This window comes from Gracilinanus agilis, chromosome 3 (assembly GCF_016433145.1).
Source record: "Gracilinanus agilis isolate LMUSP501 chromosome 3, AgileGrace, whole genome shotgun sequence".
NCBI lineage: Eukaryota > Metazoa > Chordata > Mammalia > Didelphimorphia > Didelphidae > Gracilinanus > Gracilinanus agilis.
In genome coordinates, this window is record NC_058132.1 from 486,720,164 (window position 1) to 486,737,691 (window position 17,528).

Below are 17,528 nucleotides of genomic sequence, written 5' to 3' on the forward strand. Positions count from 1 at the left end.
ATTAGGTAACTATAAATTAGCAAGAGGAAAATGGGAAAAGGGGACAATTGGTATTTCCCGAACAAATAGTCAACAGAGTCATACCTTACCAAAGGATGCAGGTGTGATGGTGTCATCTGTGACAGAGAGAACAGTAGAAGAGGTACTTTACAGAACTGCTATTTTTCATACCTGTAGTGTTGGACAAGGCATAGCACCTCCCACAGGGGTAATGAATACAATAGGCACGACTCGAGTCTCTCCATATTTGAACTGTACAAGGGCATGTGTGGGACCAATACACCTTATTACAGTGCCTGAATTGAATCAAAAAAAAATTTTAAAGACATTTTTAAAGTTATATTCCACCTGCTCCAAGTAACATCACATGTTCATTTAACTAACAACTAAACAGGTAACTGGGTGGTGTAGTGGACAAAGCACCCTGCTTGGAATCAGAAAGATTTATCTTTTTGAGTTCAAATCTGGCTTCAGACACTTACTAGCTGTTTGACTCTGGGCATGTCACCTAACCCTGTTTGCCTTGTTTCCTCATCTGTCAAATGAGCCAGAAAAGGAACTGATAAACCACTCCAGTATCTTTGCCAAGAAAACCCCAAATGGGAATACAAAGGGTTGGATGAGACTAAATAACAACCAAATGTGCATTTAGTCCCCTAACCATTTCTTTTAGCTACAAATGTGGGATAAGAATCGACGAATCTCAGTCTTAGAAGGAACTTGCTTTCCCCATAGAAATATTAGCTTGCAAATGAAGATTGTTTCATTCTTAATTTTTATCCCCAATACACAGCATGGTGCCTGGCACCTAGCAGAGGGTTCAATAAATGCTTATTGATTGATCAATTAATGATTTGAAGTGGGGAAAAACCTACTACCTCAGGCAGGCAATTTCATTTTTGCACAACTTTAATTGTTAGGGAGTTTTTTCTTACCTCAGGTGTTGTACTCATCATGGTCCGGGGGGAAAATTACCAGTGGAGACTAAGGACCTAGGTTTGAATCCCTCCTTGAGTACTGACTACATGTGTGACTTTGGGAAAATCATTTAGCCTCTCTGAGCCTGGGATATTCATTTGTAGAATGAGGGGATTGGGCTAGATGGCTTCTGGGACTTTGTCCAGCTGTAGATCTCTGACTCTAAGAGCCTTTGAGCCTAAATCTGACTCTCTGCCATCTCCATCCCTTTGTGGAGCCAAAAAAAAACCCAAGCCTAATCTCTGTTCCTTGTGACAGCCCATCAAATACTTAAAGAGCTATCAAATTTCCCCTAAGTCTTCTCTTCTGCAGGCTAAATACCCCCCGAAAAAAGAAAGAAAAATTCTTTCAACCAATCCACATATGGCATGATCTTAAGGCCCCTCACTATCCTGGCTGTCCTCCACTAGGCACCCTCTAAATTTAATGATTTCTTTCCTAAAATCTGCCAAGTGGGATTGAATTCTAGTAAGAACTCTTGCAGAACAAGTTATTGCATTCATTTTGTCTCACAAAATAATAATAATAATGTTTGTGCCACGTTTCAAAAAGGACCAATGGCATCACGGGTGATGTCTTGACTCTCATGGGAATTGGATTGAAGTGAGGCAGAGTTGCACAAAGTCATCAACCTCATTCTTCCAGTCATCTGAGTTCAATGACGAGACAAAAGTCAGGATGACTGGTGATAACCCAGGATGCAGTGACTGACCTCAGCATCCTCAGTGTCTGACCGAGTTCTAAGGTCTCCACAGGGCCTGCTTCAGCTGCCTTCATAGTCACTGAAACCAAGTGTTCTCATTTGGGAAAAGTCTTTTCATGCTTGAGGTAGACGTCCCCTTAACTCACCAATACGTCTGAGGCCCGTGGGTTACCCTCAAACTGATTTAGCCCAATAAAGTATTGGTCTATACAGTACTTTACAATAGAAGAGCCCAAAGTGTTTGACCAAAGTGGCTTATAAAATACCAAAGCCATGAGTAAATATTCAAATAAATGAACAAGGGCCTGGAGAATTTCCATGACTTATGCTGAGCAGTAGCAAATATTCTTCCTAGTAAAAAGATTATTCACACAAACACGTGTCCTCTTCCTCCAGGAAGTCTTCTGCTTTCCCCTCACATAATTTACAAAAACTATAAGGGACCTCAGAGGTCAATAAAGGACAACGCCTCTCAATAAGAATCTCTTCTTCAATATCTCCCCAAAATGGCACCTGCCTCTACCTAACAACTCATTGTTTGTGACTGAGGCCGTTCCTTCTACTTTCAGATAGGCTTAATTTTTATGCATTGTATTTTAGTATCCTGTGCTTAGATAATAAGCCTTCCAGGATATAAAAAAAATTAAGCTTTTTTTTCTCAGCTGGACAACTAGGAAGACTATACTTCTCCAGAATCCTCCTCTCAAAGCTAAACTGAAAGCTGTGAGGGTAGAGAAATGGGAAAAATGACCAGGTTAGATAAACCAATGTGCCCTCTATGCCCAAATTCACAATTAAAAATCATTAAGAAGTGAAAAATGCTCAGTGTTTCCTTGTGGTATAGCCACAAAGAGGCCACTGTAATGGAAAAAGAAAATTCCTGGGCTGAGATTGAGGAGGTCTGGCATTCAGCCTAACTGAATTTATGTTCCCCATTAAAATGGGGTAATAATTTTTAAGGGACATTTTGGAAACAGATATATTTAACATGGCAGCTACAGCTGTGCACAGAATTCCTTTCATAGATAGAAAATATGTACACAAGTCTCCATTGTCCTCCAGGACAACACATCTGGCATCCTGGTCATGAAAACCCTCTTACCACCCCATGTAGCCTTGGAAAACCGAGTTTATATGCTGCAAAAGAAACCAGGTGTGGATTTTCTGCCTTGACCGTGCCCAAACATATCTTATTTCATTGAGTGTCATATGGAGGCCAAGATATTTTTTAAAAATTAAACCTTTTGTTGATTTTTTCCCTTATTTTTTAATCAAAATGTCCAATCTGGCCCTAAATGGGACTAAACAACAATAATCAATCAACAAGCAATCATTAAATACCTACTATGTATCAAGCACTCTGCTGCCTCTCAGAGACACAGAGATAATCAACTCCAATGGGATAGCAAGTGGACAACCAAGAAAGTAGGTTATATTCTGGTTCTCTGAGCAATTCGATTCAACTCAACTAGGCAAACATTTATTAATTGCTTACTATATACATAACCCTCTGCCTCAGAGGAAGCTACAAAGTTTGGCTAACCTCCCATCCAAAGAGGGGCTTAGAGGATGGACAAAACAAGAGCTGAAGTGTACGTGATCTTTTACAGGCAGTACTTAGTTTAATCCATATGATAGCCCCATGAGGCAGGTAGGTATTTCCATTTTATAGCTGTTGATATCTAGCAAAGAGAGCTTTGGTTTTGCCTAAAATCATGCAACAAATCAGTTACAGAGTTTTTCATTGTTCCTTCCCACTACAACTTGACTGTCTCTGCCTAGCTTAGACATGGCATGCAACAGAGAGGTCTCATCATCCATAAAAAAAATGTGTTATGTCTAATGAAGAAATGTGTTTTAGGTGTCTTCACATGGATGATGAGTATCAGACTGCTTGCCTTCTTAAGGAAGGGAGGCAGGGCAAGGGAGAGAAAACTTAAAATTCAAAATATTTAAAAGTTTACTTTAAACCCTCCCCCCACCAACAATATGATGATTCCTAAAGAGAAGGGAGCATATCTTCCTAACGATTTGAAAAGGCAAAGAATTTTCCAACAGGGTGATTATATAATCTTTTAAGATCTACAAAGTCTTATCCTCATGATAACTGTGAAACAAATGATCCTCTTTAATTTGGGAGCAAGGAGGGAGCGTAGGATGGTCTGGTATTGTGTTTCCATCAGTGTGTGAGAGAACTCCTCCTCATCCTATAATTTGTTCAGTCATGTGCAATTCTTTGTGACCTAATTTGGTTTTCTTGGCAAAGAAATTGGAGTGGTTTGCCTTTTATTTGTCCAGATCATTTTATCAATGAGGAAACTGAGACAAATAGGGTCAAGTGACTTGCCAAGAGTCACACATATTAAGTGTCTGAGGCTGGATTTGAACTCATGACTTGCCTAACATTGCCACGTGGTAGCTGCCTTCCACCCCATAATACAGATCAACAACTCCCCTGTAATTTATAATCTCCAGAGCATTGCCTCAAGGCAACTGAAAGAATCATGGGACTAAAGATCTAGAGGTAAAAAGGGGTTCTTCAGGGATTCTTTCAAGTACAACCATCTCATCTTAAAGATGAAGAAACTGAGACTCAGGAAAATAAAGGAACTTGTTTACGGTCATGCAGCTTTTCCTTACTCAGAGACTTTATGCCATGTTCATTCTCTCATCTCCTAAAGATCAACTCAAGATTACCCATCTGGAGTCAATATGTCAATACTATTGGATGAGAAATCAAGAAGGCCTCTGATCATATCTCATCTCAGATACTTCTAAGGAAATGACTAGAAGCAAATGATTCCATTTCTCTGGGCCTCATTTCTCAAAACTCTAAAATGAAGAGGATGATACCTGTAGAACCTACCTCCATGAGATTGTTGTAAGCATCAAACAAGGTCACCTGTGTCTGTAAAGTGGCTTAAAAATTTTTTTTAGCCAATCTATAACATTCCACAAAACGTTTAAATGTTATATCAGGCATCCTTTTAAGGTAGGGATGCAAATCCCGGATCTGACACTTGAGGAGACCCCTTATTTCTGGTGCCTTTCTTTGCACGGGTATAAAATGAGGGAATTGGACTAGAAAACCTCTAAAATTCCTCCCATTTCTAGGTCTATGATCCTATAATCCAAGGCTCTACCCTAACCTCATAGCCAATACTCTTTTCATTCTGCCACATAACCTTTCTTAAATGTTATCTTTTTTAAAAAAATTTAAACTCTTACCTTCTGTTTTTGAATCAATAATTATCATATATCTTAGCATCGACACCTTCTGTCTTAGAATTGATTCTTTTTTACATAAAGATACTTTATTTATCAATTACATGTAATACTTTTCTACAAAGGTTTTCTGAAGTATCAGCATTACAGAATCAAAAGGTATGCACAGTTTTATAGCTCTTTGGGAATAGTTCCAAATTGCCCTTCAGAATGGTTGGATCAACTCACAATTCTACTAGCAATGCACTAGTGTCCCAATTTTGCCACATCCCCTCCAACATTTATCATTTTCCTTTACTGTCACATTGGCCAATCTGCTAGGTGTAAGGTGGTACCTCATTGTTATTTTAATTAGCATTTTTCTAATCAAGAGTGATTTAGAACATTTTTTCATATGATTATTGAGTACTTTGATTTCTCCATCTGAAAATTCCTTGTTCATATCCTTTTACCATTTATCAACAGGGGAATGACTTATAAATTTGACTTAGTTCTCTATATATTTGAGAAATGACACCGTTATCAGAGAGATTTGTTATAAAAATTTTCCTCAGTTTGTTGTCTCCATTCTAATTTTGGTTACCTTGGTTTTGTTTGTACAAAGCCTTTTTAATTTAATATGATCAAAATTATTCATTTTATATCTTGTAATGTTTTCTATCACCTGTTTGGTCATAAATTATTCCATTTTCCATAGATCTGACATAAACTATTTCTATGTTCCCCTAATTTACCTATGGTATGACGCTTTATGTCTAAATCATAAGCCTATTTTGACCTTATCTTGGGGTATCTAAGTATTGATTCTAAGGCAAAAAAAAATGATAAGGGCTAGGGAATTGCAGCTAAGCAACACAGAGCTAGTAAATGTCTAAGGCTGGTTTTGAACTTGCATCTTCCTCACTCCAGATCTGATGTTCTTTTCCCTGTGCTACCTGGCTGCCCTTCCTATATGTTATTTTTCAGTTTTGTCTAGGATGCCTACTGGTTAACCCTGAGACCCAGAGAAACATTTCAAATTATATCTCTAAATGTGACTGCCTGTGGTGGACAAGCCAAATCACAGCCTGCTGATGGAGCCACCTCCATCCAACAACACCAATGTTGTTACCATTGTGTCTGACTCTTTGTGACCTCATTTGGGGATTTCTTGGCAAAGATACTGGAGTGGTCTGACATTTCCTTCTACAGTTCTACAGATGAGGAAACTGAGGCAAAAAGGGTTAAGTGATTTGCCCAGGATCACACAGCCAGTAAGTGTCTGAGGTTAGACATGAATGCAGGAAGATGAGCCCTCCTGATTCCTACCCAGTGCTCTATCTACCTCCTCATCTAGGTGCCCCTTACTAATCATGACTGATTCCCTCTGTCACATCCCTGCTATGATCTGTGATCTTGGGTTAAGAACCTATAATAGGCCTCAGTTTCCTTATCTGCAAAATATATTAGAATCAATACTGTGTTTTGATTCCAAAGCAGAAGAGCGGTAAGGGTTAGGCAATGGGGGTTATGTGACTTGCCCAGGGTCACCCAGCATGGAAGTGTCTGAGAGCAGATTTGAACCCAGGACCTCGCATCTCTAGTCCTGGCTCTCTATCCACTGAGCCACCCAGCTGTTCCCTAGATGCTTCTTCTTGATGATTCTTCTCAATAAAAATGGAGCAGGCAAACAAAATAAAGTTTCAAAAATTATATTAAGTTTAAAAATTGCTAGTTCATATCTGAGTAGGACTAGCATTCAACACTAAAATAAAATTTAAAAAAACAGTAAAAAATGCAATTGAAATAATATAAACAACTTTTTAGTAACTGGTTGCCTGTCAGTTCTCTATTCCTTTCTTTTTTTGTTTCTTTCTGTTTCTTTGCTTCTCTGCTTCTCTCTCTCTCTCTCTCTCTCTCTCTCTCTCTCTCTCTCTCTCTCTCTTTCTTACCACTACCTTATATTTTAGAACAGTTACCCCCTAACAATTATTTTCAAAGGTGACTGGTTTCTTGACTGGATTGATTTTCTTTTAAATTTTCCCTCAAATGTTTTCTGTATTAGGTAATCACAGACACCGAAGCCAACTTTATTATTGGACTTCTTTCCTTTAATTATGTGTGAAAAGAAGTGATAAAATAATTTTAAAGATATTAATATTAATATAAAGATCTAATAGGAAAGAATGTAAGGTCTTTTTCTTAGATTCAAAAATCAGTTTTGAAAGTACAAGACAGGGAGGCCTGGCTAAGCAGCAGGAAGTCTGGATAAGGGTCTGGGGGCCTTAGTGGACCACAACACTCAAGGTGTGTCAATAGAGTCAAGTAGCATGTATGAAAGCTATTGCTGGGACAGCTAGATAATACAGTAGATAGAACATCAGGGCTGGAGTTGGGAGGACTTGGGTTCAGAAACTTCCTAGCTTTTGTGATCCTGGGCAAGTCACTTGATAATGATTGCATAGCCATTATTGCTCTTCTGTTTTAGAACTGGTACTAGGACAGAAGGTAAGGATTTATAAAAAGAAAAAAAAACCTAATGTTCACCTTGGTCTACATTAAGAAAGGCCAAAATTAATTGGTAATAATGCAGCTAGACTCTGCCTTGGCCAAACCACAACTGGTCTTGTGTATTCAATTCCAGGTACCATACTTCAAAGGCAAGTCAATGACCACATATTAAAGACCTACTATTTTCCAGGCAGAGCAGCGAGGTGGAAAACTGGACAGAGCACTGGGCTTGGAATCAGGACACCTCATCTTCCTGAATTCAAATGGTCTTAGACTCTTCTAGCTATGTGACCCTGGGTTAAGTCTTACTTAACTCTTCTTGCCTCAATTTCCTTATCTGTATAATGAGCTGGAGAAGGAAAGGACAAACCACTCCAGTATCTTTGCCAAGAAAATCCCAAATGGGGGCACAAAGAGTCAGACATGACTGAAAAACAACAGAAAAACAACAACAAATGTTCCAGGCACTGCTCTAAGCACTGGATAGAGAAGTTAGAAAATAAAAAAATTTAAAATAGTCCCTGCTCTTAAAGAACTCCCAATCTAAAGGGGGAGACAACACAAAAATAGCTATATATATAGCTATTTTGTGTATAATTTTTTGTGTATAATGTGTATGTATACTTATCATCAGAGAAAATTCCAATGGAAGACAACCAGGATCTTGAGCTCCTATCTTACAAGGATTGGTTGAAGGAAATGGGGATATAGAACCTGGAAAGGAGGAAACTTGGAAATGAATGAATACAGTAACACTCTTCCAAGGGAAGGGCTGTCACATGGAGGAGAGATTAGAATTTATTCTGCTTGAGCAGAGGGAGATAAGGAGAAGGGACAGAAGGAAGTAGCCAAGAAAGCAAGCGCCATCTTGATGTCCAGAAAATTTTCTCAGAAATCAGGACCATCCAGGATGTAGGGCTATGTGCCTCAGGATGTAGCTGCCCATAGTACATAGCTAAATGGAGATAATAAAGGGTAGTAGCTAATAGGCACTTCATACATGCTTATAGACTACCATCCAGTGGAAAGAGCACTTGCTTTAGAATCAAGAGGATCTGGGTTCATGTGATGACTCTTACCCATGAGACCTCATACGAGTCACTAAACCTCTCTTGGCCAAGTTTCCTCATCTATGAAATTAAAGAGCTGGATTAAATAGCCCCAGAGGTCTCTCCTAGTTCTAAACCTATACTCCTGTGATCTTATGACTTTGAAATCATTAAGAGATTCAGAGTGGAGGGGAAAATAGGTAGCACAGTGGATAAAGAGTCGTGCCTGGAGTAAGGAGGACCTGAGTTCAAATCTGTCCTCAGATACTTCCTAGCTGTGTGACCCTGGGGAAGTTGATTAATTCTAATTGCTTAGCCATTGCCACTCTTCTGTCATAGAATTGATGCTAAAACAGAAGGTAAGGGTTAAAAAAAAAAAAAAGAGTCTAAGCTGGTAGGTAGGGCTTTTGGAGGCCATCTAGTCCAAGCCCCTTATTTTGCAGATGAGGAAAACAAGGTTTTCCAAGGTCAGAGAGTTCATGAATGCCAGATGTAGGATTCAAAACCAGGTCTCCGATTCTGGATCCAGCATTCTTTCCACCATGACATTCCAGTTCTAAGATTCTGTGACTCAGTGGTAAGCCAGCAGGTTAGCGTCCAAATTGCTTCAACCTTACTATTTGGCTTTCAAATTGTTCTCACTTCTCACCTGAATAAATCAGAAGGAGCTTTCTCAACCCAATAAAATGGGTTCCTAGAATTATGTCTTAGCAACTTTGCACCCCCAGAGAAAGGGAAGGAAGGTTCCAAGCACCTCCTTCCTTTCCCTTTGCTTAAAGAACAGTTCTTGGGTATAAACCGAGAGCCCCCTCTTGAGCCATGCCTCACATTTATTCTCACAAAGTAAGTTCCAAGGCAAATTTGCTAAGTTTACAAATCAAATTGTTCCGGTTGTCAGCCCCACATCTGCCCTCTGGGAGCTGAAAAATCCAGCTGATGTCTGTCTCTAGCTGTCATCCTTGGTAATAGAGATTCTGGAATTACATTTTATCTGGTGATTTGGATGGTGATGCCGAAGGCCTATTTGCTCATTTGCAAATAAAACTCCAACCTGTCAGTAATCTGGGAAGGGGTAACAGATACTTTCCACTTCCTCCCTCTGACAGAAACACTTCCATCTCCCCCTGAGAACCTCATTTAATAACTAATCCTTGGAATTCTCGGTTGAGAATGGATCTGGGTCCTGGGGCACTGATGTAGGGACTAAACAGTTCCAAGCTGGTCAGATTCTCCCAGATAACTGTAGAGTTCCTCTGCATCAGTCACCGTGTCCCTTTTGTCTTATTCTGGAAAGATGCTGATACTCTCTTTTTCATAATTACCCCTTTCAGAAGACCTACATATCTTTTCTGAGCCACCAGGAAGTAAAACAGTTCAAAGCATAAGGTGGTTTTTTTTGCCCTATTTTAAAGGGGATCCTCCCCTTTCTCCTCCCTTAAATCTATTAGGGCACTCTATATAACTATATTTTGTTGCTGAGTTATTTCAGGTGTGCTCAACTCTTTGTGAGCCCATTTGGGGTTTCCTTGGCAAATATACTTGGAATAGTTTGCCATTTCCTTCTCCAGCTCATTTCATTTGAGTTGAGGAAACTCAAGCAAACAAGGTTGAGTGTCTCTCCCAGAGTCACCGAGCTAGTAAATGTCTGAGTCCAGATTTGAACTCAAGTCTTCCTGATTCCAAGCCCAGCCCTCTATCCACTGTGCCACCTAGATGTCTTATAACTCTATAAATGTATGTATTTAATAAAAGTTCTAACTTGTGTTCTCTTTATTTGGCCCAGATCTGTGATTTCATCAGTGTAGAAACTTCTTTCACCCATCCGCAATCCACTTGTAATTAAGAGTCTCAGAGAGTTATCTGAAGATATTGAGAGGATTAAATTAAGCTTAGTTATACAACTAAAAGGTCAGTGGCAGAATTGGAATCTAGGTCTTCCAGACTCCAAAGCTCAACCTCTAAAACTAAGACTAGTGCTTCTCAAGGCTATTATACTCATGGTCTACTTATCTAATCTTGGGCTCATAGGGTTGTTAATTTAGAACTAGAAGGAATCTTAAAAGTCTTCTAATCCAACTCCTACAATTTGAGAAGGAAATAGAAAACCATTCCAGTATCTTTACTGAGAAAATTCCAGATGGGGTCATGAAGAGTCAGACATGACTGAAATGAATAAACAATTTTTGTTTAAAAGTCCAAATGGGGGCAGCTGGGTAGCTCAGTGGATTGAGAGTCAGGCCTAGAGGCGGGAGGTCCTAGGTTCAAATCCGACCTCAGACACTTCCCAACTGTGTGACCCTGGGCAAGTCACTTGACCCCCATATCCCAGCCTTACCACTCTTCCACCAAGGAGCCGATATACAGAAGTTAAGGGTTTAAAAAAAAAATTCCAAATGTATCATTTTATAGATGAAGAAACTGAAATCCAAGGAGGTTGCTATTCCTCTCCTCTTCTAGACCTTACGTAAGTTCCTTGAGGCCAAGGATTACTTAAGAAAACAAACTAATTTTGTATTTCCAACTCCATCCTAACCCCTCATCTACCCAGTTCTGTATCTTGTACCCAGGAGGTATTTAATAAGGTGAACTATGAAGTCCTAGAATTAACTATTAATAACTGTCAAGCTACCAGTAAGCAGACTAATCTGTTGATTTCTAGGTATAATCATCTGTAAAACCTCCATTTTGACATAATCAAAACAGTTCCAGCTAATAGTTATTATCCAATAGTTCCAAACACCAATATAATTTAGATGTTTAGATAGGCACTCAAAGCCCTTGGTAATGATGTTTGTCTTATATTAGCAACAATATGGGCAGCTGGGAGGTGCAGTGGATAGAGTGCTGGACCTAGAGTTGAGAAGATTCATCTCTGCAAGTTCAAACCTGATCTCTGATACTTACTTAACTATATGACCCTGGACAAGTCACTTTACCCTGTCTACCTCAGTTTCCTCATTGGTAAAATGAGCTAGAGAAGGGAATGGCAAACCACTTTAGTATGTTGGTCAAGAAAACCCCAAATGGGGTCACAAAGAACTGGACAGGACTGAACAACAAAAGTGACAGCATGACTATATTAAATCCACATAAAATCCCCCAAATTCATTTGATTTAGGAATTTTATCCCTCATGGCCACCAGAAACTGCCGATTCATTGGCAAGACAATAGGTTTGAGTTTTCATTTTTTTGCCTTTTTCATAGGTGGAAGAAGATACTATTTGAGCAGGGAAATGACAAGAAGATGGGCAACGGGAAACAAACAAAACAGAGGGTCTCGATAATCTACAAATCCTCAGGGTTCATAGTATAAATAAAAGCAATGCCTGTACTCTCCATTATCACATTGTAGATATCTTAGTTATTGTATTGCAGGAATGCTTAAAAGACAAAGTCTACCTGGAAAATAAAAGCCGTTTTCCTCTGATCTTGCAATAACCTTCTGGCCTTTGAGAGGATCAATTCTTTTGTTTTTAAATTTCTTCCCTTGGCCATGTGTTTTCTGTAGATTAAAAAAAAAGTGTGGAGATGGAATAACTATACAAAACTTAATGAAGAAATAGTTAAAACCAAGAAGAAGATACTTACAATATCTAAAGACTCAAAAAGGAATTCTAGCCAAATTATATAACAAATAAATTTTCTGTGTACGCATGCTGTTAGATGCACATACCACATGCACAAACAGTATCAATTCATCCTGTTAAACAACAAACTATAATCATTGGCGCACACACACACACACACACACACACACACACACACACACAAAGCACCAATCCACTGTGTATAGAGCATGGATTAATTGAGAAAGAATGGCTTGCTCTAGAGTTGAGACCTAAAGAAAAAGAGAAATCAAACAAATAAAAATAGAAGCAGCACGTGTGGCTGCTGCCACCTTTCACAAAAAAGAACTCTGCTCTCTATGTTCTAGAGAGGCCGGTAAGTTATTGGAGACAGGCAGAGGAAGGAATGCTGGAAGATTTCAGTCTAAACTAGTTCAGTCACTTACCCCTACATAATCTGTGTAACTTGGTATACCTCTAAGAATTTCAGTGTCCTTATCTGTATCACTTTCCTTTGCTGCCACATTGGCCAGTCTGCTAAGTGTAAGGTGGTCCCTCAGAGTTGTTTTTATTTGCATTTATTTAATTAGGAGGGATTTAGAACACTTTTTCATGTGCTTTTTGATAGTTTTGATTTCTTCAAGTGAAAACTGCAGATTCATATACTTTGCCCATTTGCTGATTAGGGAACGGCTCGATTTTTTCTTTTTTTGTAAATTTGACTTGGTTGCTTATATATTTGGGAAATCAAACCTTTGTCAGAGAGTTTTGTTATAAAAATGTTCTCCCAGTTTGTTGCTTTTCTTCTAATTTTGGTTGCATTGGTTTTGTCTGTCCAAAACCTTTTTAATTTAATATAATCAAAGTCATTCATTTTGCTATTCCTGCTTTTCTTACTTTAGATGACACATAATAAATCCTTCAGCCTTTTACCTTGAATCTGTGTGTGTCACCCTGCCTCAAATGTATTTCTTGTAAAAAAAAAAATAGTAGGATTCGGATTTTTAATCCACTCTGCTATCTGCTTCTGTTTTATGGGTGAGTTCATCCCATTCACATTCAGTGTTATGATTACTAACTGTGTATTGCCCTCCATTATATTTTCCCCTTTAAATCCTGCTCTATTCCCTTTCTCTTTGTTCTTCCTCACCAGTATTTTGCTTTTTGTCACCCACCCCCACTTCTCCCTCCCCACAATTACCTCCCTTTCCCCTTGTCTTATTCCCCTTCTACTTATCGGTGGGGTAAGATAGAATTCTATACTCCACTGAGTAGGGTAAGATAGAATTCTATACTCTTCTGAGTATACTTGTTTTACTCTATCTGAGCCAGTTAAGATGATAGTAAAGTTTAAACATTGCCTGTCACCACCCTTATCCTCCCCTCTCTATAATGATTTTTTTTATGCCTCCTTATGTTATATAATTTACCCCATATCTCTCCCTTCCATTTTCTCTCAGCGCAGGACTTGGTTAAAAATTTTATATAACATTCATAGGCATACATTTAAATATACCTCATATCATCATATATCATCATGTACATATCATCATAATAAGCTTACTTCTCCACCCTCTTTTTTAATAAATTCCTTCTATCTTTTTTACTACTAAGAGTAATTTTTGAAAATTACAGAAATCCTCTTTCCATGTAGACATAAACATTTTGACCTTAATGAGTCCCTTAAATTTTCTCTTTCTTATTTACTTTTTTGGGCTTTTCTTGTATGTCATGTTTGGACTTCAGATTTTTTGTTTAGGTCTGGCTTATTCCTCAGGAATGCTTGGAAATCTTCTATCTTATTGAATAACCATTTTTTCCCATGAAAGAATATACTTAGTTTTGCTGGATAGGTGACTCTGGGTTGTAAACCCAAATCTTTTGATTTCCTGAGTATCATGTTTCATGCCTTTCTGTCTCTTAATGTAGAAGCCGCTAGGTCCTGTGTGATCCTGGTTGTAGTTCCACGGTATTTGAATGGTTTCTTTCTGGCTATTTGAAGTATTTTTCCTTGGCTTGGTGGCTCTTAAATTTAGCTATTATATTCCTGGAAGTTGTCATTTGAGGATTTCTTTCTGGATGTTATCTGTAAATTCTTTCAATTTCTATTTTATTTTCTTGTTTGAGGATCTCTGGGCAGTTATCTTTGATAATTTCTTGTAATATGATGTCCAAGTTTTTTTCTTCATCATGGCTTTCAAGTAGTCCAATAATTCTCAAATTGTCTCTCCTACATCTATTTTCTAGGTTAGTTGTTTTTTTCAATAAGATATTTCACATTTTTCTATTTTTTTCATTCCTTTAGTTCTGCTTTATTGTTTCTTGATTTCTCAAGAAATCTTTAGTTTCTAGATGATCAATTCTGGTTTTTAAGACCCAATTTTCCTGTGTAAGATTTTGGTTCTCCTTTTTCAATTGACCCATTTCTTCTTACATCACTTTTGTTTCTCTTCCCCACTTTTCCTCTGATGCTCTTAATTGGTTTTTTATGTCCTTTTTGAGTTCTTCAAGAATCTGTGTCCAATCCATTTTTTTGGACTTTGAATGTGTTTCCTTTGCTTTCACTGTCCCCTTCTGTGTCTGTACCTTGTCTTTGATTCCATAACAATTCTTTAGAGTTAGGTGCTTTTTTTGTTGTTTGCTCATTTTTCCTATCTAATTATAGGTAGGCTTTGGGGGATGATTTGATGGTTTGAGGGATGAGAGCTCTCAGACCACTCTCCCTCTGCTGATTCAATTGACCCTTGAGATGCTGATAGCTTAAAGACTTGCCTTAGACTCAGGTGTAAGCTTTTGATCTCACTCTTATCTTGATCAGGTCAAGGGCTCATCAAATTCTAGCCCCAGGCTTAGGTTCAAGTTTTTGGTCTCACTCTGTACTTGATCCAATCAGGCACAACCTTGATTGTCCTCTATTGGAGCTCCCACCCTGAGCTTTAGGCAAAAAGATTAGTACTTAGTACTATCAACCACCCCAAAGTGTGAACTAAGTCCTTATCCCAAGTGCAGACTAGAATTCTCTGGGCTGGGGGCTCCATAGGTTTGAAATTTCCAGAGGTATGGGTTGGCTTGGACCATTATTTGCCCAGGCAGGATCTCAGGATCTGAATGTTGGCTTGGAAATAGGTTCCAAACCTCAGACAGCAGTTGTGGGGTGATGGGGTGAGCCTTGCTCTTGGCTTACTCTTCCCTCCTTGCTACAGCTTCTTGCTGGCTCTGCTCTCCTCTCATCCCACCGCCCCAGATATTCTTTGCCTACCTTTTAGGTTTTTTTTTTCTTGAAAGTTGTTTCACTCTATCTCCTTGTTGGTTCTTTCATTCTTGTATTCATTTTGTGGGGATACTTTAATCCTTGTGGAGAGGATTCTCATGTTGGCCCAGAGCTGCTCTGGATTACTCCACCATATTGTCTCCTTTGCCACTCTTTTTAAAAATTATCCCAAGACAGAAGGGCTTAAGAAAAAAACTATATACATGGAGCTATGAGGACTGAGGAAGGCTAAGGGAAAGTCCAAACTCATAACATTATGGTATAGGGAACTCCCAATGAGGAATCTCCCTTCTCCAGTGCAACTGGCATCTATTCTGTAATTATACATCTTAAAGTATTGCCTAAGGCACATAGCCAGTATGTAACAGAGACAGGACTTAAACCCATATCTCCCTAAATCTGAGGGTAGCTCTCTATCCATTATCCCATACTGCCATATGTTGAATGTCAATGAAGTCCATTGATTCCTAGATCTAGAGTTAGAAAAGTACTTATAGGCCATCTAACCCAACCCCCTTGTTTTATAAATGACCAAAATGGGCCTCAAGGAAGAGAAGTGACCTCTCCAAGACCCAAGAGGCAGTTGATATTGGAATTGGGTTTTTGAGTCCAAGTGCCCTAATTTTAGGATCAGGTATCTTTTCAGTAGACCAGGTTATCCTGCTAAAACAAAAAAATCCAGCAGAGTATAAGGTCCATGAGGGGAGAGAGTAGGTCCTTTTTAAGGTCATCTAAGGAACAGTTTATTTTTTATTTTGTTTTGTTTTTTAGAGATTAGCAACATTCTGTATTAGCTATTTCTCTATAAGGTATGGATAGCAGGACAATAATGGAAGGATAAGAGGATTTGCTAATGATAAAGACCTGCCCCAATTTTGCTGTATAATAGTTTAAATAGTTTACTCACCCATATGCCGTGAACAAATCAGAAAAGGAACATGTACTGCTTTATAAAACACTTCTAAGATTGATAAGAAGCAGACCCATTACAAGAAAAACAAAACAAAACAAAAAGAACATGCCAACATTACAGTCCATTCTCATTGTAGAATAATAAATACATGTGGCATGTGGTATGGAATGCTTTTGCATACTTGTTAGCACTGAGCTTTAAAACACTTTTGAAATCTCTCTGATCAATGATTTCCTCCATATAGAAGATAGAGGAGACTAAACAAGGAATGGCAGTTAAATGGTGCAGTGAATATAGCACCAAGCCTAGAGTTGAGAAGATCTGAGTTCAAATCTGGAACTTACTAGCTAAGTGACCCTGGGCAAGTCATGTAACCCTGTCTGCCTCAGTCTCCTCATCTGTAAAATGAGCTGGAGAAGGAAATGACAAATCACTCTAGTATCTTGGACACGAAAACCGTCAAAGGGGTCACAAAGTGTCAGACACAACTGAAATGACTGAACGACAAACAATAAAGAGTATCAACTCTGCATCTAAACAGACCAAGAACAGTGGTAACCCAAACTTGTCTCTTCCCACCTAACAAACCCTGAGAATGAAGTTGAGTGAGCCCTGCTCACTGTCAGGAAGAGGGGAAACAGAATGAGTTCCTAATTATCTATGGGTTTAAATCAGGCAATAATTGGATTATCCATGCTCTTCTGAGCTCCCCTCCATTTTCTTCCTACTCATTGCTGGCTTTGTGGCCACTTTATTGCTATTCCATAAAAGGACTGGCATGGGGAGGTAGAGTAGATGAAATCTAAATCAGCCAATTTCATGCCTTTGACAGCAATCTCTGCCAGTGTTTCTTGGGGGAAGAGGTTTGAATTAATGGTTCACATCAGATTTGAGGATTGTCGGTAGATTTCAATGATTTATGCTACTTTTGTTCCCCCTAACAAGAGAGTTGGCTATTCTTCCTGAAACTCTCCAGCCCCAACTTCAGAATAATACTAGTGGAGAATGAGAATCTAGAACAGTGATGGGCGACCTTTTGAGCTCGGTGTGTCAGAATTCGCCAAAAAACCAAGCATAACTTGGGTGGTGTGTCACTTTGAGAAAAAAACCATAATTTCATGATATTTATTGTTTAAATAACAAAAATATATAATTGTACTATGTAACTTTAATAAACCAAAATAGGTAAATTAATATAGGTAGAATTGTCATCTATAGCGTAGAGTGTCTACACTACACTACAGCAAATGTTTCATCCTTGGCATGAGGCCCCATACTTCTCTGTATGTGGTCACATGTGGCCATGTGTCATTGAAAATGGCTACACGTGAC

At 38.7% G+C, this 17,528-nt stretch overlaps 1 protein-coding gene across 1 annotated transcript in view; it reads right to left on the minus strand.

The window, feature by feature from the left end:
• The window catches only part of VWA3B (von Willebrand factor A domain containing 3B), a 253,855-nt gene that overhangs the window by 13,016 nt on the left and 223,311 nt on the right, over positions 1–17,528 (minus strand). The window contains exons 24-25 of the mRNA XM_044669294.1: positions 11,846–11,948; positions 172–296 (exon numbers count right to left, since the gene is read on the minus strand). Coding sequence (XP_044525229.1) covers positions 172–296; positions 11,846–11,948 — 228 coding nt within the window. The remainder of the gene's footprint in view (positions 1–171; positions 297–11,845; positions 11,949–17,528) is intronic.